General features: G+C 38.9%; 1 protein-coding gene across 2 annotated transcripts; it reads left to right on the top strand.

Annotated features, from left to right (window-relative positions):
- The first annotated feature begins 4457 nt into the window (after window positions 1-4457).
- LOC120106218 (eukaryotic peptide chain release factor subunit 1-3-like) lies at window positions 4458-10940 on the top strand. Of its 2 annotated transcripts, none has more exons than XM_039119155.1 (3): window positions 4458-4576; window positions 9009-10459; window positions 10594-10940. In XM_039119155.1, the coding sequence occupies exon 2, from the start codon at window positions 9046-9048 to the stop codon at window positions 10354-10356; it is 1311 nt and encodes a 436-aa protein (XP_038975083.1). In that variant the 5' UTR covers window positions 4458-4576; window positions 9009-9045; the 3' UTR covers window positions 10357-10459; window positions 10594-10940. The 2 variants fall into 2 exon arrangements, with proteins under 2 accessions (XP_038975083.1, XP_038975082.1); XM_039119154.1 differs by having other exon boundaries at window positions 4461-4576; window positions 9009-10466.
- Window positions 10941-22176: the final 11236 nt, after the last annotated feature.

A 22176-nucleotide genomic window follows, 5' to 3' on the forward strand; every position in this document is an offset into this window, starting at 1 on the left:
GTGATTGTAGTTTGAAAATATACCATAATAATGTTCTTTTTACCAAAGCATTCTCTTTGATAAACTCCCTATACCTTCATTCCTTCAAATTGTCTGTTCTTGCTGCATTTCTTTTTATGGACTTATTCATAGGTATCTAAATAGTTCAAACATTACTCAAAGGATCGACAATATTTATAGGAATTCAATTTTATTCTTCGCATTGATGGAGATTTTATCTCATCTTCTGTGAGAGCATGCCTTGTCCTATAAATAAACCTTGCATCATTCTTCTTAGTGCTCATTTTTTCTTCTTTGTGAATAACCTCATGCCTCCCTTCAATCTTCCTTTAATTACCATAGTGAGATTAATAATTGGCTAGGGCAACCCATTCATTTTGACCACCCAACTTCCAACTAGCATACTACCATAAATTAGGATCTTGTTTCAAGCAGGTCAATACCGTCATCTCTAATTTTCCAATTTGGCAAGTTGGCATTTTTATCATTGACCTATGGCTAATCCTGTGCTCCATCTTTTTGGGCTGATTTGAGTAGACTTCTTTATATTTCCACTTTCGTCAGCTACGTCTGCATCCAATCACTCATCCCACCTCACTCATTGGGCAAAGGTGGGTTAGGTAGGGGCTATTATTGATACATGTCCTACAATTGGAAACAACATAACCATACCTACCTCATACCACAAAAGAATATTTTGCATATAAATCAAACAAATAAAAAAAGAATATAAAAATATATATCTCAATATGCCACATAACATTAAACAAAATAAGTCCAACATATAGAACATTAAAATCCAAATTTTGAACAATAATAGAGACCACAAATAAAAAAATATTGTTTTTTAGCAAGCCAAGTGTACCTTAAACTAAGAAAAGAAATCAACTAGAAAAATGAACAACTAAGCATTTATCTTATAGCTATTATAATGAGATGTTCAGTCTAATTATCAAGCCCATCATAATTTTTAGTGTTCTTTCTATTGCAGTTTCTGAAGGTTGGCTCACTCGACAGTTGGATGTCAAAAATACATTTCTCCATGGACATCTCACTGAGAATATTTATATGAAAGAACCTCTTAGTTTTACTGATCTTAACCATTCCACTTATATTTGCAAGCTATGATGTTCTCTTCGTGGTCTTAAACAGACACAACGTGTTTGGTTTTAATAGCTGAACTCTCACTTACATACTCTTGGCTTTCGTGGGTCTAATGTTGATGTCTCACTCTTTATCAAATGCATCAAAGAATATATGACACTCTTTTTGATTTATGTCGATGATATTATTTTTATTAGCACTTCTACTGCTCGTTGGATGATCTTATTTCTTCTTTACAAATTGAATTCGCTATGAAGGGATCTAGGCACTTGTCACTACATTTTAGGCATTGAGGCTAAGGCTACTATTTCTTAATTTCATCTAATCCAATCAAAGTACATTTCTGATCTTCTTCTCAAAATCTACATTGATAGTTCTAGGCCTATTTCAATACCTATATCTATTAGGTTCCAACTCTCTCATTCTGATAGTTTGCCAATTTTTGATCTGACCCAATATCGTATGTGGTGGGAGCACTTTAATATCTTACTCTTATGCATGTTGATATTTCTTTTGTAGTCAACCAAGTATGTCAATTCATGCATAGGTCCACTTCCATGCATTGGCTTGCAGTCAAGCATATTTTTTGCTACTTGAAGCATACCATCGACTATGATCTTTATTTAACCAAAAGCCCATACTCTTCTCTTCATGTCTATTTCGATGCCAATTGGATCGGTAATCCTAATGACTGACATTCTATAAATGGCTTTAATATTTTTCTTGGTCCAAATCTCACATCCTAAAGTGCTAGAAAGCAACTCACTATGGTGCGAGTAAGTACCAAATCCAAATATAAAGGGCTTCCTAATGTCACTATTGAACTAATTTAGATTTAATCTTTACTATAGAAGTTGGGTATCTCACTTTCTCAACTACCTATACTTGGTGTGATAACTTATCTACGATATATCTCACCGTCGATCCCACGTTTCATGCTCGGGCCAAGCATATTGAAATTGACTTTCATTTTGTTCAAGATCGAGTGACTCGTTGTCAGCTTAATACCTGACTCATCTTCTCCAATGACAAACTCGCCGATATATTTACCAAAGAATTTGTCTTCCAATACTTTTAACAATTGTGTTACAAGCTCTCGGTGGTACCTACCTTAGTTTGTGGGGGGAGGGGGTGTTGACAATATCTTCATCTCAGCCCCATATCAAGTCGCATACCAAGTGTCTATTATTCAAGAAATTTTGACTTTTGAACTTTGAGGTTTGAATTTGGAATTTTGAATTCTGTATATAACATAAATTTAGGATTTAATACTAGAGATCCATTTGTTAATTCTTTCTTTCTTTGTATCATCTTACTTGTAATCTTTTGTATATATGATGGCCACCTCATAATATTGAGGTAGGAAAGTTTCCCACAAAATTCTTATTTTCTACATATTCTTTCTTTCCCACACACATGTTTAATCTTTCTCATGGTTGATTACAATATTTTTTTTCTCTATTATCATCATATCATCATAATCATAAAGGCTTGTATATAATCGGGGCAGGTTTGGGATGGGTATTGCCATCATTTGCACTTGTCTTGGATCCACTATAGGTTTTAGAATGAAGACCCATCCTGCAGGTCAGGTAAAACTCGGCCCATCAGGATCAGAATAGGTCAATACCTGATATGGCAGAGTAAATTGCCACCTCTAGGTACAAACCAGCTTTCTTAATTAGCTTTTATGGGCATGAATGCATGAAGTGATTTCAAACTACCAATTATCACCGAAGATTTTTCTTTCTATACCTTATAATTGTTTTGAAATAAATACTTTAATTACTAAACATTATATCCAACACCTAAACTAGTACTAATTTCAAATATTTAATAGTTGGTAGCCAGCTAAACTGACATCAAATTACATGGTAAATCCTCCCAAGATGCCTGCCCACATCAGTACCTCTCTCGAGCTTTATAATTGGACAAATATTTCAAATATTTTGTTCATCTGAGATATTTGAACATCAAGATATCTTGGCTCCATTGCAATCCTTCTCTCCCATTCTCCTTACTTGCTATCCCAACTAGGCCATTACCCTTGAGCCTAACTCGACTTTCTTAGCCGATAACACATCTACTCACCTCTAGCCGAGTTGAGCTGAAGAAACCTATTAACTAAAAGTCCTCTTAAGTAGCAAGTTACCAAAACAGTACATGTTGATGTTTTATGATGCAATTGATCCTCTCACAAGGCCATGATGCTAGTGATTAGACCTTCTTCTCAGGGGGTCGGGTCGGGTTCGAACTAGGCTCAGGCCCAGCATGATCAAAATTATTCAAGCCCGAGCCTGGCCTAACCTAGTCTTCAAGCTCATTTCCCAAGCCTGAGTCCAATAGCTTTAGACTTCTGATCATATCTCAGAACTTTTCATAAAAAAGCCCACCAGCACAAATCAACGGCCCGATTACTCCTTTTGCCCTTAATATCAAGTCCACTCCCAATCCCCTTTTCCTCTTGCTCTCATATGGCTATGAGAGCAAGAGGGAAGTTGCGGCAGCGGCAATCCAATTTGACCTCGGCCCGATGTTTCCTCAACCATGTGAGAGCGAGAGGGTGGCCTCTCTCCCAACCAGCCATTTAAGCTAACCAACTCTTTCAAGGTAGAAATCCCTAGGCTCTTCGATCTAACCTGGATCCGATAGTAGAAAAGTTGGTGCAGGTGAAGAAGCCAAAGGCCACAACAGTCTCGTCGTTGAGGAGGATTGAGTTCCTTCCTGAAAGGGAGCCCTTCTCCCCCATCATCGGCACGGAGCCCTTCTCCCCTTCCCCAAGAAATTTCCATCTCGAAACTCTAAAGGCCAACTTGGATTCTCACCAACAAGCACTAGGTCCTAGGAGATCTACGTTGGCATTAGCATCGGAGGAAGAGAAGATTGGATTGCGAAGAGATCTACAAACATGAATTGGATCCAAAGCTCAACCTCAAGATGACCTTCCGATTTCGGAGAAGAAGAGATAAGAGGAGAACATGGACTCAGCTCAGACTGGATTAATTTAAACTCAAGCCCGATCTGTTTAATAAATAGGCTCCAATTTCAGATTTAATCCGATCTGCCGGGATTAAAAATCAGATCTAAGACCCGTCCGAAATGCTTTGAACTTGGATAGGTCGGGCGGGCTGCGCGGCGTTTGAGCTAACCCACGTGTCATGTGACTCAAGGAGGTGCGAGGGTTGAGCCGTCAAGCAAAGCATTTGTTACTAAAATGGTGGCAAGGGAAAACGCGTCCATACTCCATACCACATCCCGATATCAAAACCTGGCACGGCACTGTCTCCTTTATTAAATAGTATTACAATTTTAACATTCTTTTATTTTAATAAGTTGAAAAGTTTTAGACCGCTAGATCGAAAAGATAACGGTTATGAAGGCCTCGGTAATGTCTGCCCCCGTATGAATATCTCGGTCCTTGAGTCTCTGGGGCCTGTCGACGCGAGACTGAAGATCGCAGCAGCCTTCCGAGGTTGTCTCTTCCGCTCTCTTTTCTATCGATTTTTTTTTTTTCCCTTACTGATTCTATTTTCCTCCGATCTCTCCAAGTGTATGTCTTAATTTTTTATTTGCTATAATTGATTGATTGATTTTGTTTGGATTTTAATCTATTTCTCTTTGATCCGATCTTAATCTGTTGCTTCTTTGGTATGGATTTCTCTTTAGCTTGCACTTGGATCCGGTTTAGATCCATGACTATGTATTGGTGATTCTTGATTGCTGTGTATTTTCTTTTTCTTTTTGCGAGGAGAATCCTAGATGTGATTCCTAAATGCTAGGGTTTTCAGTTTTTATTTTAATTTGTGTCTATTTGTTCTATGTTTTGTTTGATTCTGTTGGTTTGTATGGGATTTCTTAAAAACCCCAAGGAAAATAGAACCAGTAGGATGATTTTGTTTGTGGCTATGATCCTTTTATGAATTCAATCTGCTTAAATGTATTTTTTTTGGCCAAAAAAAAGATTACCTGTAATATAGAGTTAGTAAGTTTTGTGTACATGCTTATTGATTGCAAACTCGAGGGGAAAGATGTCTGTTTGTTAGGATGCTTATGGCAGCGTCTCAGTGGTGTGGCTTGAACTGTAGGAGATTTATTGGTGTACATAGTCCTCTTTGAAAGGATTGCATGCTATTGCATTTTGCTGTGAAGTTGCATGCTTCTGATTATAGCTGCTAGGAAACTAGCTTCCCAGCTAAAAGCAGCAAGTGATCAGCCTGATTGGAGTTATTGGCCTACCCTTGCTGGATAATATATAACAATCGATTAATAACAAGTAATTAATTCTTTTGGTTTCTTTGATGAATTAGCTGCTATTTTGCTTTGATCTAAAATTGGGTATCCAAGGTTGTAATTGCTGGGAAACAAACTTTTCCATGTGAATTCATTACTAGGGGGCTAGGGTTGAGCCAATTGGAGCCATTTGCTGGAAATTGCTGATGAGAATTCAATTCCGCATCTGGACCAAGAAAATTCGAATAACTTCCCTGTTTTGTCGATGGATCCAACATTACTATCTTCTTTACTATATTAGAAGGAACAATCTATTCGCATCCGTGATCCACTTATCAAGCTTTGAAAATCTTGAAAAGAGAGAATATATAAAAGGTTGGAAGCTATGATGGATACTTGAATCCTGAAAATCTCTAAAGCTCGAGACTTTATCCAAGTCATGCAAGCATGCAGTTTTCCTGTTGGGCCATCTTGAAAGAAAAGAAATTGGGCTCGGATTTGATCCTTTTTTTTTAAACATTTTTTTGTTAAAGATATCAAGGGAACTTACTTTGAGTACAGAATGGTCACTATGGGTTCAGTTGACAACTATTGGCTGGAGAAGACCCTTATGTTAATTTAGCAACTTGATTAGCATAGTTAGGCTCACTAATTGTGGTCTATTAGAATTCTTTAACAAGAACAGTTGCTGTAATACAAGAAGAATTTTATTTCTCTTAGGTATGTGGTCATCCTAGAAAAGGTTGAAGATTAAGCATACCATCCATGTGGATCCTATCTTGTTCTCTCTTGTTTGTTTTATCATATCTCAAAAAATACAAACCTGATTAGAAGTTGATATTGTGACTACCAGGATGAGAAATTGAATAAGAAGCACACATCCCCATATTCTGGAATTTTAGAAAATGATTTAATAAAAGATTATTATTCTTTGTTGTGGTTTACTCCACTAATTATCAGCCTTCCTTCAATTCTCTGCTTTTGAAGTTCATATTGTGACTACCAGGATGAGAAATTGAATAAGAAGCACACCTCCCCATATTCTGGAATTTTAGAAAATGATTTAATAAAAGATTATTAGTCTTTGTTGTAGTTTACTCCACTAATTATCGGCCTTCCTTCAATTCTCTGCTTTGAAATATTAAACTGAATTTTGTCCTTTCATTCTTTTGCTTTTAATTTCCAAACTTCTTTCTTTATATCTGAGTTCTCTTCTAGATCAACCTTAGTTTTGGGTTCATGTAAATCTGGTTCTTAATAGGTATTTCTCTGAAGTTCATTGATAAACTGAAATTCATTTAAATTTAAAGTTATTTGTAGTGTCTTTTACTTTTCCACCATCTTCTTGGTTCTAAATAGGTGGTCAACTCAGTGCAATGGTTTCAATGGTCCACATCACTTTGTTATGATAAATTAATAGATTTGAGGTCTGTTTAAGGGTTATCATGGTTGAAGGACAAGCTAGCTGCACAACACACATCGACAGTGGAAACTTCTGTGGAGGACCTAATAGGAAAATGCAAGCTATGTGTAAATGGTCATTTAAGCAGCTGGAGTCCTGAAGTTATCAATTTACTGAATTATAATTTTGAATGTTGTGGAAACACATTAGCCAAGTTTTTCTGAGTAACTTCTTGTACCTCTTGCCTCGGCATGTGCATTGCCAAAAACTTACAAACCATAGATATTTCTGTACTTTCATCTCTATGATATTCTATAGGCCTTATGACCGTCAATTCAGAAATTTTTCCAGGCGTTCTTAGGTTTTCTTCCTGCACTTTTGTAAACCAACCCATACATGCCCAAGCCCCTGCTTTTTGGGGCCTCCTAACTTTTGAGGTATGCATGTGTATTACTCTTTCTTTAATTTTCTTTCTGCATGAATGTTGATTTCTTTTCTAATTCTAGGTCAGCATATGTGATTTTTCTGTGGTAATCATGCCCAACAAGCCTATCACTATGTGTCTACTCTTTAATGCCATAGCTTCTTTTGTTGATATTGCTTGCCATATTGGTGAACAGGGGATATTAAACTTCCCCTTCCCCATTCACAACCTGCAAGACTAAGCACCTCAATAGGTAGTGATCACTTTGTTCTATTCCAATATAGCATCTAAGCTTTATCTAGTTTGTCAGTGATTTTTATTCTTAAATTTTACCAATTTTATCATCATCTCTTAGGTTTGTTGGTTGCTGTTTGCTGAGATGATGAGAAGAAATTTAAGAGGGAATCTTCTTATCCATTGTTTGATAACAACAAGAAAACCAGGATGAGGAGGATCAAATAATGTTTTTTCTTTTTTTTAAAAAAAATTAAATTTTGCCTAAGGGTCCTAAAATTTTGTTGTCCTAAATGCAGTTTGGAAAGAAACAGTGAGAAGATAAGTGGATCATAAAAATTTAACCATATCTTAGTCACTTCCTTCGTAAGTTTCATTGCAGTTCTATTCAACCAAACATGTGGACGCTTCTAATTGCTTTCTTTTCTTTTCTTGGATTAATCTACTTTCTTTTCATGACATTTTCCTGGCAATCAGAAAGAGCCTTGGTGCCTGTTATATGTGTCTACAACATCATTATCACCCAATATATGTAGTTTCAGCACTTTATGGATAAGTTTTCTCAGTAACGTTCTCTGATACATTGATCAGTACACTCTTGGAGTTCATTTCCGCTGCATCTTTCATTTGATATGCTAAATATTTTTTATCTCTCCATACTCGTACAACTAAATGTAATTGACAAAGAGTTTTTTGAAGTGATTAATGTCGCACCAATTAACCATACTATGATTGACCAAAGAATTTTTAAGAATGGTTCTCTGTTATATATTTTGATACCTATTTGAAGTCAAAAATTTATCAATTTTAATTGTGAAACTGCCTGAGAAGTGATTACCCAAGAATAGGAGAGGAATGTTGCATGAGTTCTGATATATCTGATCTTATCCTATGTTTGTGGTGATGACATTGGGCCTAAAGGCTTTTCACTTACCTTTTGCTTTTTTGATATTCACTTGCTGAAATTGGAGAATAAACCTCAAATATAATTGGACATGTTTTATTAAAAACGAGGGGTTGTCCCTGTTTTACTTTTAGTATACTAGCTAAATACCATTTCCTTTTGAATCTGATTTTTTTTTTTAACAAGTTCCGTCACAAATGACTCCTGGTTTATCAGAATTACAAACAGGTCATATGAAACTAGAATATATTTCATTTATATTGCAATCAATCTATTTGTCGACGGTCATGCAACTACTACATTAGAAATGCCTTGGCTCGATATATAGTGTCAGTTTGGATCTTGTTAACAGATGGGCAATGATCTATGACAGAGGTGGTTTTAATGATCCTAAATAATTAAGACTTCTACTTCATTATGTGCTCTGGAGCAGTTGTATGGTACATCAAATTATCAAATCATGACATGTGCTGTCACCATTAGGTGCATCACTGTTTCAATTTTGTTTTTATTATATTTTCACTTATTTTGTGCCAACATTTCCAATTGTGCTTTCCAACATTTTGTAGACAGCATGCTATATAATGTTTAAGAGTCTACTGCAGTTCTTAAAGAAATATACTTGTCAATTTTGCACTCTCTATAATTCTTTATTCTGTTCATGATGTGGCTTCTTAGCATATATATTTATGGATAATATATTTATGCAGGTAGAAATCTGACCTTTGTGCTGTGAGCTTTCTTAAAATGGCTGATGGACATGAAACCGATAGGAATATTGAGATATGGAAGATTAAGAAATTAATTAAAGCATTGGAAACTGCAAGAGGTAATGGCACTAGCATGATCTCTCTCATCATGCCACCTCGTGATCAAATCTCTCGGGTTGCTAAAATGTTGGGCGACGAATATGGAACCGCTTCAAACATCAAAAGCAGAGTCAATCGACAATCTGTGTTGGCTGCCATTACCTCTGCTCAGCAGAGATTGAAGCTTTACAACAAGGTTCCTTCCAATGGACTAGTTCTGTATACGGGTACCATTGTTACTGAAGATGGGAAAGAAAAGAAGGTCACCATAGATTTTGAGCCATTCAAGCCAATTAATGCATCGCTGTATCTCTGTGATAACAAGTTTCATACTGAGGCACTGAACGAGCTTCTTGAATCTGATGACAAGTTTGGTTTCATAGTAATGGATGGAAATGGAACTCTTTTTGGCACTTTAAGTGGCAATACTCGAGAAGTGCTTCACAAGTTCTCCGTGGATCTTCCAAAGAAGCATGGAAGAGGAGGGCAGTCAGCATTGCGATTTGCTCGCCTTCGTATGGAGAAGCGTCATAACTATGTCCGCAAGACGGCTGAACTGGCTACGCAATTCTATATCAATCCTTCTACCAGTCAACCAAATGTTGCTGGGTTAATTTTGGCTGGTTCTGCTGATTTTAAGACAGAGTTGAGTCAGTCCGACATGTTTGATGCTCGCCTACAGGCTAAGATTCTCAACGTGGTTGATGTCTCATATGGAGGTGAGAATGGTTTCAATCAGGCCATTGAATTGTCGTCAGAGATTCTATCGAATGTCAAGTTCATACAGGAAAAGAAGTTGATAGGAAAGTATTTTGAGGAGATAAGCCAAGACACTGGAAAATATGTCTTTGGTGTGGATGATACACTAAAAGCTCTTGAAATGGGTGCTGTTGAGATCCTAATTGTGTGGGAAAATTTGGATATCAACAGATATGTGCTAAAGCACAGCACGAGTGGGGAAATCATTATAAAGCATTTGAACAAGGATCAAGAAGCAAATCAGAACAACTTTCGAGATCCTGTAACATCTGCAGAGCTGGAAGTGCAAGAGAAGACATCTCTCTTGGAGTGGTTTGCGAATGAGTACAGGCGTTTTGGTTGCTCCCTCGAGTTTGTTACCAACAAATCTCAAGAGGGCTCCCAGTTTTGCAGGGGCTTTGGTGGCATTGGTGGGATCCTTCGCTATCAGTTAGATATTAGGGCCCTTGATGAGCTCTCTGATGGAGAATACTATGAAGATTCTGATTAGCAATCAACCAACCTTGAACTGGATCCGGTCCAGGGGGAGCCTGTGCTGGCCCTGCATGTGACCGGACATGCTCCTTGGGGGCTGCACATGTCTTCCAAAAAATGTGATGGGTTTGTGCCTTCTTTCTGTTGCTGTTGATCTCAAGACATTTGCATTTCCTTGTCATGATTTTTTGGGATTTACACTTTTCAGGCTGATCTTCATTTTGCTAATAGGTGGTTTTATTTTTGCCTCCAGGAGCAAAAGAACAGGTTCACAGTGATCACTATGGATCATCTCATTGGCTGTCATGATGATATGATATAGAAAATTGAAGGTTTCTCGGCCGCCTGATGCTGCGATCGTGGTTTGTTAGTGCCTTGTGAGGCCGTTATATTAAATAACTAGACGACTTTCCTATTTGGTATTGTACTGTGGTGTGCCTGTTATTGTAGCATGGGTTGAAGAGTTTCCACACTCTTGTTTTTATGACTTTCCTGACTGTGTTTTCATTACAACTGAAAACTTGCTGCTGGTATGTTATGGTTGGACATACTTTATGAGTATTGAAGCTATTTTATTATGGTAAAACATATTTTCTTTTACATGTGATAATTTTAGCTGCCATTCTATTTACATATGTTATTCTAGAATCCTCAGCAGTCTATGATGTCACTTGGATATTGGAGTGACTTTTATCAAAACATTTATCACCAGCACGGCACAGACTCTGTAATATCTGAATGGGGTTGCAGCTTATTGAGCAACAGATTGTATTTCCTGTGTTTAATAGTTTTGGCCCGATGTTTAGGAAACGCAGTTGGCTCTAATTTACAGGAAATCTTTCAATGATCAATGTGTTTCGCCCTGTAAGCAGTGCCATGTTGAGCGTGTCTCATTTCTGCCCAAAATGAAAGGCAAAAACGGACGCCGGATATCAGTATTTGCCTTTTTGAAGATTGGTTCTTAGTTCTTATCTGCTTAGCAGATGTTTAAGTATGTTGTGAAACGGATTCAAATGCCTAGAATACAAAATATTGCTCCTCATTTTTTTTCATGGCATTCAGGTATTCCTTATAATCTGATGTGCACCCCAACTTTATCTGGTAACGTTTTTGAGTGTGATCTATGGTATGGGCTGTGGGTGATTCAGAAGTGCATGGGGTTATGGTACTAATACTAGATAGCTGGGCAGGTGCATGGAGGATAATTTGACATTTAGGGCTTTCATTACTGGTGTGTGAAGATTTCCGTAGCTCAACAGCAACTGAGTTATGGTATCTAGGTCTTAAATTATCTGCAAAGCAAGGCTTTCGAGTCCATACTTTGGTGAACATTTTAATTGAATCACTAGAACTAGCTGTAGACTGGTTTCATGTGAAGTCTGCAAGAATTTAAATAACTAAAAAATAGATATAAAAAGAAAAATAAAACTAAAATATTATCGGTATATTCATATTTATTCACAAAATTACATGGGAGAGGCACATCAAATAAGCAATGGCTTCTTCTTTCGCTGTCTACCATAAACAAAAAAATATGCATGCACTTCACATGGCTCTCGGTGGTTTTATTGTTGTTCAACCATCATTTGTCTAATGAGTGGTGTGAAATTTTTTCCAAGAGAAGAGCAAACTCAAAGTGATTTCTTTCTTTTTTTATATATATGATGATGGGAAGTAGCCTTCTTCAAACAGTTCCAGTAGGCCACTACGCATACTGGGTCTCGGCTTTTATAGCCCAGAACCCTGTTAATGATTTGAGCAAATCTGGCTTGCTCACTGCACCATGACATTGACTCAAGTGCATGCAGTCACTAAAACAAAGGACAAGTGGTTCAGAATAAACTGAAGCAGTTGGTTGGATGATTTAAGTTTAAGGGCACATCTCGCTATTGGCGAGGGCCAATTGGATTTATTCCATGGGACAGGGAAATTGAATGCTAATGTCATTAATGTAGCTGGGGTGGTAGAGAAATTCCAACTAATGAGTAACTATATGCTATATATAGAATTAAAAAAATAAATCATACGTTGATATCACATGATATATGATGATGTTGATGGATGCCCGTAATCGTTTATTGCACTACCCCTTCAACAGATATGTGTACAGTTAGCATTGGATTGGAAGTAAACTACTGATTTGTTTGGTCCCCCCAAATTCTTTGTTTTCTGTCAAAAATCCCAATCAGAGCTTATTTGTCATTTTGCAAATGCTTTATTCTAAAAAAAAAATGTTTCATTATTTTATCGTAGTTTTTTGTTTTGATTCCACCAGTTCTCAATGCTCACATAACAGTTCTTTTTTTTTTTTTAATTTGCTAAGGCTGAACTCTTATATTCAATATTACTATACAAAGTTATATGGTTTTTAATGTTTTTCGCCCTAAAATTCTATTCTCCCCACTCTTTTCTTGTTATCACGTGACCACCTTGCTAACTCCAACACTAGCTAGCATACATTTCATTTTACAAATATCATTTTTTTTAGCCCAGATTTTTGGTCAACAGTGCATGTAGATGTACTCACAGACAGTAACATTCCTACAGTATGGTGGTTTAATTTGATGCTAGGCGTACTTTTGTTCATCATAAATTTGGTGCTTGAATGAGACATTCTCAATTGCAAATGATACCATTGCTATGCATGGTAGCTAGTGCTATCTTTTTTCTTCCTTATTTTCTACTACCTATGACGTCAGAGGTGGGGTAACACTACTTATCATAGTAATAGTAAGGCATGCAACGCATAATAGTGAGAATAAATAATTAAGATAAATAATGACGTCCAACTTAACAATCAATTAGAGCTATTTATAAATATTAGATTGTATTCTAGAAATAAAAACCCTCCGACGTCCATGCCAATGAATCTTATTGTCTTAGATTTACTTTATCCTTTACTTTTTAGTACCTTAGGAGCAATGCTGACTTAGATTTTTCTATCCTAGCCTAGGTTACAGTCTATTCCAATATATTTTTCTCGAATGGTGGTGTGACGATGGTGAAAATTCTTGAAAGTCAAGACATCTGCTTGCACTACTCTTGTATCATTTTTTTGATTACTGCCTTTTTGGCTACATTAATAACAATCGCATGCTTGTGTATCTATTTACCAATCTTGCTCTTGACTTGTCAAACAAGCTTTCTAGCACATCCATCCCTCAACAGTAATGAAAGCCTCGTGTAGCTACTTTCATGTTGCTACAAAAGGAGATTAATAAAATAACTGTAAGTAAAGTGACAGCCGTGTTAAGGCTACTTATGGAGCACTATATGGCATCTTCATTTTCGGTATTAGAATGGGTTACAAGACTTGTTGCTGTTGTTGAGAGCTGTATTATAAACACACCATGTTCCAGTGTACAATGTAGCAAAATTAGCCGATCCTATCTTCATGATAGATGAATCGGCTCATCGATTATTACATCATGAAGATGTCGAGATTTGCAAGAAACCTGATGATCAAGTTTCAGCTTATCTATCAGAAGGAAAAGGTTGAATCTTATCTTGTGGAATTCTCGAAATCTATAGACTGGGACAATGAGGAATAAATCTTGCAGGCAAATGTAAAAGCAAATTAGGCAATTGACGATGATTTAGTTAACATTAGGTCGATATTTAAGTTCAAGACAGGCTTCAGCCATCTGGCTTGCAGATGACTGCCGAGGGAAATATAGGTGGGATCATGCTGACAAAGGGCATTGTCATCGGAACTAGTCGTCCTCTTGGAGTGACGGATGAGGGGCAACAGTTCAAACCATAGTGTGGCTAGCTTATCCCTACCCTAAGGGCTGGGGGGCAACCACCATATTGGATACCACACCTCCTCGACATCAACAACCATGCATGCCAAATCTATATTATGCTCAATTGTATCTACCACACCCATGTTTTAGGGAGCAAATAGGATCTGGAGGACAATTCTATCTGCTACTCAAGTTTGAGTCTCACCCCTACCAGATCCTCCATAGTCTTGAAATTGGCCAAGTTGAATGTTATCAAGTCCCAAAGTAGGCCGGTGGATATGGGGTCAAATACATTCCATCAACCTCCTGACCATCAACTAATGGGATATGGGGGTTTTGTCTATGTCACATCTAGACCGACTGTGATCTAATGACCGATATACCAAGATGGTGTAGGCCAAAATACTAAGAGTGCCGGCCGATACACTAAAGATGCAAGACCAAGTGATTAATGTATAGAGGGGTGAGAGCTATCAACCTAAGGCGAGACATTTAATGGAGGAGTTTATAGTCGTCTACTATTCACAATATAAGAGGGATGGGCGTACTACCAAAAAAAGTGAGTAGAATAGTAACACTACCTACTATGCATGGAAATAGTGGGCCATGTGACGTACAATGTAAGGATATTTATCCAAATTAAGTAGTGGCATCTATCTTTCCACTACCATAATGTAAGACATGAGATAGTATATTGATGAATCTTATTTTATCTTAGCTTTACTTTTTAGTATCTTAAGAGTAGTGTTAACTTAGATTTCTCCTACAGTACCCAAGCTACAATCTATTCCAAGTAATCTTTCTCGAATGGTAGTGTGATGGTGGCGAAAGTCTATAAAGATCAAGACGCTTGGACCTGTGCGCCTCTCTTCGATTGCCCCTTTTCCAGTTGCATTAACACCAGGAGAACGCCCATGCACGTATCTATTTGTTTTTACTATTGACTTGCCAAACAAACTTTCTGGTACGCCCATCCCTAGATGGCAAGAAAAACCTCATGAAAACAATTTTTTTTGAAATATTTTTTGATATATTTCAAATATCAATTTGTCACATTATTTGTACTACTTCCTAGATCTATTTCTAAATACTGGACTGACAATATTTTTTCTTGGAATACCGTTGAAAACAAGCTCATAGTGTTTGAGACTTAAGTATTGTTAGATCAGTCTAACAATGATGGTATGAAAATACAATACTTATCTAATCACTTCCAAGAGACTAGATTATTCATTTAATGATTGACCTTATCAAAATTAAAGGGGTCATATGCTGTGTGTTGGTCTCTACCAGCCTAATTTTTATCAAAACACTGAAAATTAGCAAGGAAAGTTTGATAGGACCAATCTCAAAAAGCAAGAAATAGCTCAGATGATCCTTAATGCTGTTCCCATTCCATTAAAGTTCTCATCAGATAGCTTTCTTGCAAGATGAGTTACCTGGCCACCAATGTCATTGTGTGTCGTCGTAGCATAGCATTCTACTATATGAAGGGCTTAGAGTCCAAACAAGTGTAACGGACCATGAAACCTTCGTTTTAGGTCTGTCATTGTAATTTCACTTTGGAGAAGAGTGTAAGCAATGAGTGCTGCATGCATATCTTCAAAAAAGTTACAACAATCCGTACGTTCTAGCATATGTCCATGCATTAAATTTGTGCCATAACATATCTCCATAATTAGTAGCAACAGTGTTAAACTCATCTTCTCAAAGGATTAATTCAAATGCGTCACATTGGCACATTTAATGTGTCTGGATCTCGCACTACATAAGCCTAGTTCCACACCACTGTCTCTATATTACTGAATGGTCCACGATCGAAAAGAGAGCGCTTGCTCCAAAATGCATAATATGGTAGGTTCTATTTAGTTGCAAGCCAACATGAAAAATCCTTGACTTAGAACTGGATCTCTCCACTCCAATACGGAATTAGAGAAGATCTACAACTCACACTAGAGATGCACTTATGTCATGTTCGCTTCTCATGAAGAAACAAACAAGCCATCATGCAATAATCCATGCGGAAACACACTTCGTGCCAGCTGCCACATGGTCACTATGAGACCCTGCCAAGTGCCCAATACCAACAAGATCCTTTCCTTTACATAATTTGTAGAGTAAAATACTGTGCAGCATTCAATGACCACGGTAGATAGATAGTGTTGCTGGAAATTGGACCCGAGGGTGACCACTTGGCTGAGAAGGAGGAGCTTCAGTGCGGGAATGGTGGGTGGCGGTACGTCGGCGGACTGTGTCCTTCGGGGATCTGCAAAAAAGCCGGTGGCCGGGGTTTCCGGCCCCGGCCCTCCGATGCTTAAGTCAGAGGGGAGCTTAATTTTGGAGAAGGAGATGGACTGTATGTAGAAGTCCGAAGCCTCCTCTTGAGAGGAAGAAGTTTTCCTTTTTATAGGGGGAGTGGCAGGGTTACCTATGATGTGACTGGACGAATTAATGAGTTACCGTCACGATTGGACATGGGCGTGTGAAGTAATGAGTTGTCGTGGATGGCCCGTTCTCATCATGGAAGGAGATGGCGCGTAGCCAGAGTTTGTTTGTGGTGCGCAGTGCAGTCCATTCTTGGGAATGGTGAGGCGTTGACAGTCATAGCAGGGTATGATCCCTAGTTGATATGTCGTGGCGTGGCCGGCAAGTAAAGCATGGTGCGGTAAGGCTATTGCAGGGCATGGCCGCAGCATGTGGACGACGAGGTCGGCCTTCTGAGGTCAGCTCAGCCTTCTGTGCTCGGCAGCCTTCTGAGCTCGGCTTGCATAAGCTCGGCTCAGACTGCATGAGCTCGGCTCGGACTGCATAATCTCGGCCTGCATGAGCTCGGCTCGGCTTGCATGAGCTCGGCTCGGACTGCATGAGCTCGGCCTGCATGAGCTCGGCCTTCTAAGCTTGGCTTGCATGAGCTCGGTCTGCATGAGCTCGGCCTTCTGAGCTCGGCCTGCATGAGCTCGGCTCGGACTACATGAGTGTTGCCCAGAGATGGTCACCCAAGAGGGGGGTGAATTGGGTGTTTTAAAACTTTTCGCCTAATTAAAAATAAAACACACAAATGTATGAACTAAAGTAAAGAAAGAGGAATGAGAAAGGTCAATCGCAAACACAAGGTTTTATAGTGGTTCGGAGCTTCCACTGCTCCTACATCCACTCCCCAAAGCACCTTTGGGAATTTCCACTATAATCCAAGATTACAGTCCGGTAGTTTTGCGAGTGCACTACCCAACTCGTTGTTTTACACCGGGCTAACAACAAACCCTATAACCCCCAATTTCACTTAGGCTTGGGACGCCTTTCCCTTGTTCCAAGTCCCTTGACTGGAACAAGCACAATATTGATAGAGTTTTACAAAAGATTGGAAAGCTCTAAATAAGCAAATATGACAATGATAAGCAATAAAACCCGGAAGAATCCTTTTGCCGTTGGAAGCGTGGGAAATGATGATTCTTCTGATGTGGATCGCGTAGTCTTAAGTGTGAGCTTTGAATCCCGAGCGGAAGAGAGTAGTTGAGCTTGAAATCACTTGGGAAACTTGAAAGCACTTGATTTCTTCACTTGAATGCACTCACTTCCTTGAACCTCTCTCTCTTGCTTCTCTCTTAAATGATCTAGCTTTGGGTTGGTGGAGAGTTATTAAGAAGCACTTAAGAGGTCCCTTTTATAGCCCAAAAAGCAAATATAGCCGTTAGAGATAAAGTAAAAGAGATTTGAAATTCAAACCAGACCTGCAAAAGTTGTCAGTCGCGTCCCAGGCGCTCCGGAGACGTCTCCGCTTCAACGCGAGACGTCTCGGCTGTATAAATTTACTTTTCACTTTGTTTGGGGTCGACTCGGCACTTTACGGGGGACGACTCTGGAATTGTACCGTTTGAATCCTTGTTTTTCTGTTTTTCTGAGAGGGTCGTCTCTGTACTTTACGGGGACGTCTCGGCTTGTTTGCACTTTTTTGCATGGGGACGACTCCGCTGCCTTGGGGACGACTCCGCTGTTATAACTCCGAAAAACATGTCTTCTGGAATTCTCTGAGAGAGTCGACTCCGCTCTTTCAGGGGACGTCTCCGCTGCCTTAACTCCGAAAAAGACATCCTCTGAAAAACCCTGAGAGAGCCGACTCCGCTACATCGGGGACGACTCGGAAACTCAGCTTTTTACTTGCGGGGATGACTCCGCGTACTGTGGGGACGGCTCGCGCATATCACTTGAAATCGGCCTTTCTGCCGCCACTGAGAGAGTCGACTCCGCTACTGAGAGAGTCGACTCCGACCCTGCGAGACGCCTCGCCAGGTGCCGGGGACGTCTCCAAGTGTGCCAGTTCTTCCTGTTTGTGCCAGAGACGTCTCTGAGACCATCAGGAGACGTCTCGGCTGTCCCTGATCTGTTTTTTTCATCTCAAAAATTCTTCAATAAATCCATAAAAATTATGGGAACTTGCCTAGACATTTCTTAACAATATTCTTAATAAAACACATGAAATTCTCAATTAAATTGTTAAGATAAATGGTATTATACTCTAGTGTTTTGTATTCATCAAAATCCATTAGGGGATCAACAATCTCCCCCTTTTTGATGATGACAAAACACTGAGTATATGCAAAATTCGAAATTTAAACATATACACAGTATTTGATCAGATATACAAGTCTAATGTTTTGATTGGAGCTAGATACAATGTGCATAATTCAAAATAGTCAATTTTCAGTTCTATCCTTATGCATAAAATTGATCTTAATAGCTCTTGAGCAATTTTAGTATATCAACTGAATTTGAATCAAGTTAAAATGAAATATTGATGCTAAAGATAATTGAAGGCTAAGTTCTTTTTGACTCCCCCTTTCTTTTCCAGAAGGGCAATTATCTTAAAGCCAATATTCTTCAATTTTATCTTTTCTAATTCAACTTTGGAGTATGAATTTCGTATTTTGCATTCCAATGTATCCAATATCCATATTGGTTCTACTCCCCCTTTTTGCATTTCATAATTAAGTTAAGTTCTATTATATCTACTCCCCCTTTTTGTCATCAACAATGAAGGGGACAAATTATCCTCAGGTGCTTAAAAGCATACTTCCTAGTAAAATTCAGCATATTTCCATGAACCACTCAAGGATATTCAAGTTGTGCTCTCCCTGTCCAAGTTATTTCTATTAATGAATTTAGTAATTCATATCACTCCCCCTTTGTTTTGGTATTCATTTCAGACACCTCTTTTTGTTAATCATAGTTATCACGAGATGTGCTCCCCCTGTGTCATATGCATTGATAAGTTGTGTTAAATTTTACCACTTAAGGCATGCTATGAGATTTTTATGGCACATCACTAGATCACATACACAATCACAGAATCACATACACATAGTTAACAATGTACACAAAGTATCAAAAGAAATTGTATTCATGTATCATTGCAAACCTTTGAAGTCAGTACAAAGTTAAAAGAAGAAAACATTACAAGTATTGATTTCTAATACAAAAGGTGTTTCAAAATAGCCTAGGGTTTACAAAAAGAAGATCCCTAGATGTCTACAAAATGTCCCTCATCGGCGACGTTGCTCATAAGCCCTACAAGCTGCATCTATAAATGCATTGATTGAATCCATTAGGGTCTTAAACTGATCTCCCTGTGACTTATGGAAGGCTGCCACAAGTGCTTCAAATTCTATGGTTGCCATTTCAATTCTTCCTCTAAGTTGGGCAACCAAGGTGCCCACATTGCCTCCTGGGCTTGTCAACTCTTTAAGACTATTTGAGATGGTCTTCAAGCTGTCCTTTAGCTCAATTGATCTGAAGGTTTGGGTGGCACCCACACCAACTATTTCTTGCGTTGTAGCTTCTATCTGAGCTCTAATTTCCTTCAGCTCTTGTAGAAGCCCTTCATGTGAAGCTCTGATGGGGGCCAACTCAGTAGAAATCATGGATCTCATTTCCTCCCTCATCTGCTGGCAAATGACAGATGCTAAGGTGCGCATCTGGTCTTCTGATAGGAAGGAGGGCCCACTGACTGGAGGAGGTGGTGGCATGGATGTGGAAGGTCCAGCTGAGCTGGAGGGTATATCAGGAAAATCCATGTGGCTAGGTGGAGGAGAGTGGTGGTCAGACTCCTGATGTGGGATCTCAGGCTCTAGAGTTTGAGCTTTTCTTTTTGGTACCTTGACCCAAGACCCATCTACCTTTTGAAACTCCATTCTTCGCATTGTGCCCTCATTATAGTAGTCGGTGTTTCTCAAGGGTTTTGCAGGTTCATTTTCGGGAATGTGAACCTTAAAGTGTTTAAATACTAGGGTAAAGATCATGCCATAGGGTATACTAAACCTAGAATACCTATGACATAGAGCAATGTAGTTTAACATGAGTCTAGGGAGGTTTAGAGGAATCCCTAGTAGGATATGGTGCATGATAACTAAATCCCGCTCCGAAATAAAATCGAAGCGACCGGTTTTAGGAAACAAGACCCGGTTGACAATACTTAAAAGTAATCTCATCTCGGCATTTAGGTCTTGTGAGTTCACTACATCAAGAGGGCCGCAGTCCTCTTGTCCTAAAAGTAAGTTTAGGGCTATTTTCCTTTGGGGATGTGAGGTTGGAGCCTCACCGTCCTTAGGGATTTGCAAAACAGTGGATAAGATGTCCTCATTAATTTCTACTAATGTCCCCCGGACATATGCAGTGTACCCTAAGTCCCCTAAAGCCATATTACTAAACATTTCTCTAACAAGGCCGGGGTAGGTCGAGGTATTGAGGGTACAAAAGTATTCCCACCCTTGGGCACGGAGTCTCTCTCCGATAGAGAACCCCTCACTATCTAGGAAATGAAAATCTATGTACCTCCCAGTGGTTACTGTGCGATTCGCACAGGATATGGTCGCGGTTGGCGGAGCAACCGGAGGAGACGGCGCGGAAGGTTCTTCCCTCCGTTCCTCACCGTCGGCCGCTGCCCTAGGACGCCTCCCACCAGTCCTCCTAGCTCTTTTAGGTGCCATTGAATGGAAAACCTAGGGAAATGAGGAGAAAGAGGCTAGGGTTTGTGTTGGAGAGAAAATGGAGGCTAGGGTTTTTGTTTTTGTCGGGGATGAAAGGGATAGCTCGGGTCGGCTCGAGCTGTTTCGACCTATTTTAAAAAAAAACTCCGTTTGGTCCCCGAGACGTCTCCGCGACTAAGGCGAGACGTCTCGCCGGGGGGACGTCTCTGCGATTTGCCAGAGACGTCTCCGGCACTGAAAAATTTCAGACTGATTTTTATCTTTTTCCAATTTGTTTCATTTAATCACTCTAATCAATATGATTTCTTTTGGTGAATACGGAATGAGTTTGTTTGTGATCCTCCCCCTTAATAATACATCCTATAGAGGTTTAATAATGATTTTTGAATTATTAATGTTGAAATGAGGAATGTTTGACCAAATTTCGAATGCCTATGAAATAGGCTCTGAAAATGTCTCCATGAAGAGTCCAAGGGAGGGTAACCATCCTCCGGAAAGTCAAACAGTTCGTCATTTAGCTTAGATGGATTCATGCTTTCACTTATGTTGACCTTGAGGTGGATTACTAGTTTGAGTAGCAAGGCAATGCAATACAAGTTCAATTTATTTGCTAGGATCATACAAGCTCAAAGCATTCCTTAGGAAGTTGAATCTATCTTTACAAAGGGGCTTTGTAAAGATATCGACCAATTGATTTTCAGTACACACATATTCAATCATCACATCATTTTTCAGCACATGATCCCTAATAAAATGATGCCTAATCTCTATATGCTTTGATTTAGAGTGTTGGACAGGATTCTTTGTTAAATTAATTGCACTTGTATTATCACATTTAATTGGTATATTATCCATTTTGATACCGAAGTCTTCAAGTTGTTGCTTAATCCAAAGAACTTGGGCACAACAGCTTCCAGCTGCAATGTACTCAGCCTCCGCTGTGGACAAGGCAACTGAATTTTGTTTCTTGCTAAACCAAGAAACCAAATTAGCACCCAAGAATTGACATGTGCCACTTGTGCTTTTTCTGTCGAGTTTGCATCCGGCAAAATCAGCATCGGAATAAGCAATTAAATTTATGTCAGATTGTTTTGAATACCATAAGCCTAC

The sequence above is a fragment of the Phoenix dactylifera genome, unplaced genomic scaffold (genome assembly GCF_009389715.1).
Source record: "Phoenix dactylifera cultivar Barhee BC4 unplaced genomic scaffold, palm_55x_up_171113_PBpolish2nd_filt_p 000491F, whole genome shotgun sequence".
Classification (NCBI taxonomy): Eukaryota; Viridiplantae; Streptophyta; class Magnoliopsida; order Arecales; family Arecaceae; genus Phoenix; species Phoenix dactylifera.